General features: G+C 69.9%; 1 protein-coding gene across 1 annotated transcript in view; it reads right to left on the bottom strand.

Moving 5' to 3' along the window:
* Positions 1 to 1661, bottom strand: part of CPNE7 (copine 7) — a 9259-nt gene that overhangs the window by 2345 nt on the left and 5253 nt on the right. The window contains 4 exon segments of the mRNA XM_009273088.1: positions 291 to 389; positions 580 to 669; positions 756 to 839; positions 943 to 1083. Coding sequence (XP_009271363.1) covers positions 291 to 389; positions 580 to 669; positions 756 to 839; positions 943 to 1083 — 414 coding nt within the window.

Genomic DNA, 1661 nt, shown 5'->3' with positions numbered 1-1661 from the left:
CAGCACAGCACTACAACCCCACAACCGCCCCATAACGCCCCACAGCCCCAGAGCGCAGCTGCCTTCTCCTGCTCCCGGCCAGCCCACGGTCTCCAGCCGGCCCGACCGGGGCCGATTTCCCCAGAGGAGCCCAGACCCACTATCCCCTTCCCCGAAGAGGGGGCAGCGAGGGGACAACAGCCCCAAAACCAGAGGAGGAGCTGGGAGGTGCCTCCTGGAATGGGATCTGCTGGCGGGACGGTGGGGAGCCCGCCAAGACTGTCCCCTTGTCCCCGTGTCCCTGCACCCACCTTGTTCTCCCCCATCGCCTTCTGCATCTCCTCGAAGGTGGTGAAGAACTCCCCGATGAAGTCGTGTTTGCCCCGCGAGTCGTAGTCCCACACCACGCACTGCGGTGGGACACGGCTCAGCCCTGGCTGGGCAGCGCCCGGCTGGGGGGGTGGGGGGGGTGGGTGCACACCCACGCCCCCCCAAACCGCACCCAGCCTCACCACTGTCCCTGCCCATGCGGGGCCGCGGGGAAGCCAGGGTACACGTGCCCCCGGGGCAGGGATGGGGGTCCCCATCGCCCTTCCTCACCCTCAGCTTCCTCTTCTCCTCGCAGCTGCAGAGCGAGTTGAGGGAGACCTTGAAGGGCTCCCAGATGGGGCTCAGGTTGTTCTTCACCACCTGTGGGGCGAGGGGCTCAGCGGGGCCGGGCAGCCGCCGGGGCGGCCGTGTGCCGGCCGAGGGACGGATCCTGCCCGGGGCCTCACCTCGGTGCGGTACACCAGCTGCTCGCTGCGGTCGTCGTCGATGCGGTAGATCTCCAGGAAGGGATCCGACTTGCTGAAGAGGTCCTGGAGGAGGGAGGATGGGGCAGAGCACCGTCCGCCCTGCCCGCCCTGCCCGCCCTGCCTGCCTGGCCCTCCCTGGCTCCCCTGCCCGCAGGACCCGGCTCACCTTGTCGTCCAGCTTCTTGGCCCGGAAGGCGAGCTCCACGTAGCCGTTGTTCCCCGAGATCTCCTCCGAGATGACCTGCGAGGAGAGGCGGCCGCAGGGTGCTCAGCGTCTGGCACGGCTTTGTCCCCCTGCCCTCCCTGCCTGCGTGGGCAGGGTGGCCCTGGGAGGGGGCAGGGTGCCACGCACACTCCCTGGCACGGCGTGGACCCCCCAGGGTGGCCAGCAGACGTCAGTGGGGACCCCGAGCCCCCCCCTACCCCCAAGAGCCTGGGGGGGGCAGCTGGATGACAGCTAGGACAGGAGGAAGGTCATTGGGGACCCCCCGTGTGCCCCAGCTCAATGCCCCCCACCCCAGCTCAGTGCCACCCGCATGTCCCAGCTCGATGCCATCCCAGCACCCCAGTCCAGTGCCACCCGCGTGCCCCACTCAGTGCCACCACACCACCTCAGCTGGGTACCACCCACGCGCCCCAGCTTGGTGCCACCCCAGGGTCCCGGCTCAGTGCCGTCATTGGGGACCCCCCGTGTGCCCCAGCTCAATGCCCCCCACCCCAGCTCAGTGCCACCCGCATGTCCCAGCTCGATGCCATCCCAGCACCCCAGTCCAGTGCCACCCGCGTGCCCCACTCAGTGCCACCACACCACCTCAGCTGGGTACCACCCACGCGCCCCAGCTTGGTGCCACCCCAGGGTCCCGGCTCAGTGCCACTCCCGGCGCG

This window comes from Aptenodytes forsteri, unplaced genomic scaffold, assembly GCF_000699145.1.
Source record: "Aptenodytes forsteri isolate BGI_AS27 unplaced genomic scaffold, ASM69914v1 Scaffold271, whole genome shotgun sequence".
Classification (NCBI taxonomy): Eukaryota; Metazoa; Chordata; class Aves; order Sphenisciformes; family Spheniscidae; genus Aptenodytes; species Aptenodytes forsteri.
The sequence above is the reverse complement of the archived record's forward strand: the minus strand, read 5'-3'. Positions and strand labels throughout refer to the sequence as shown.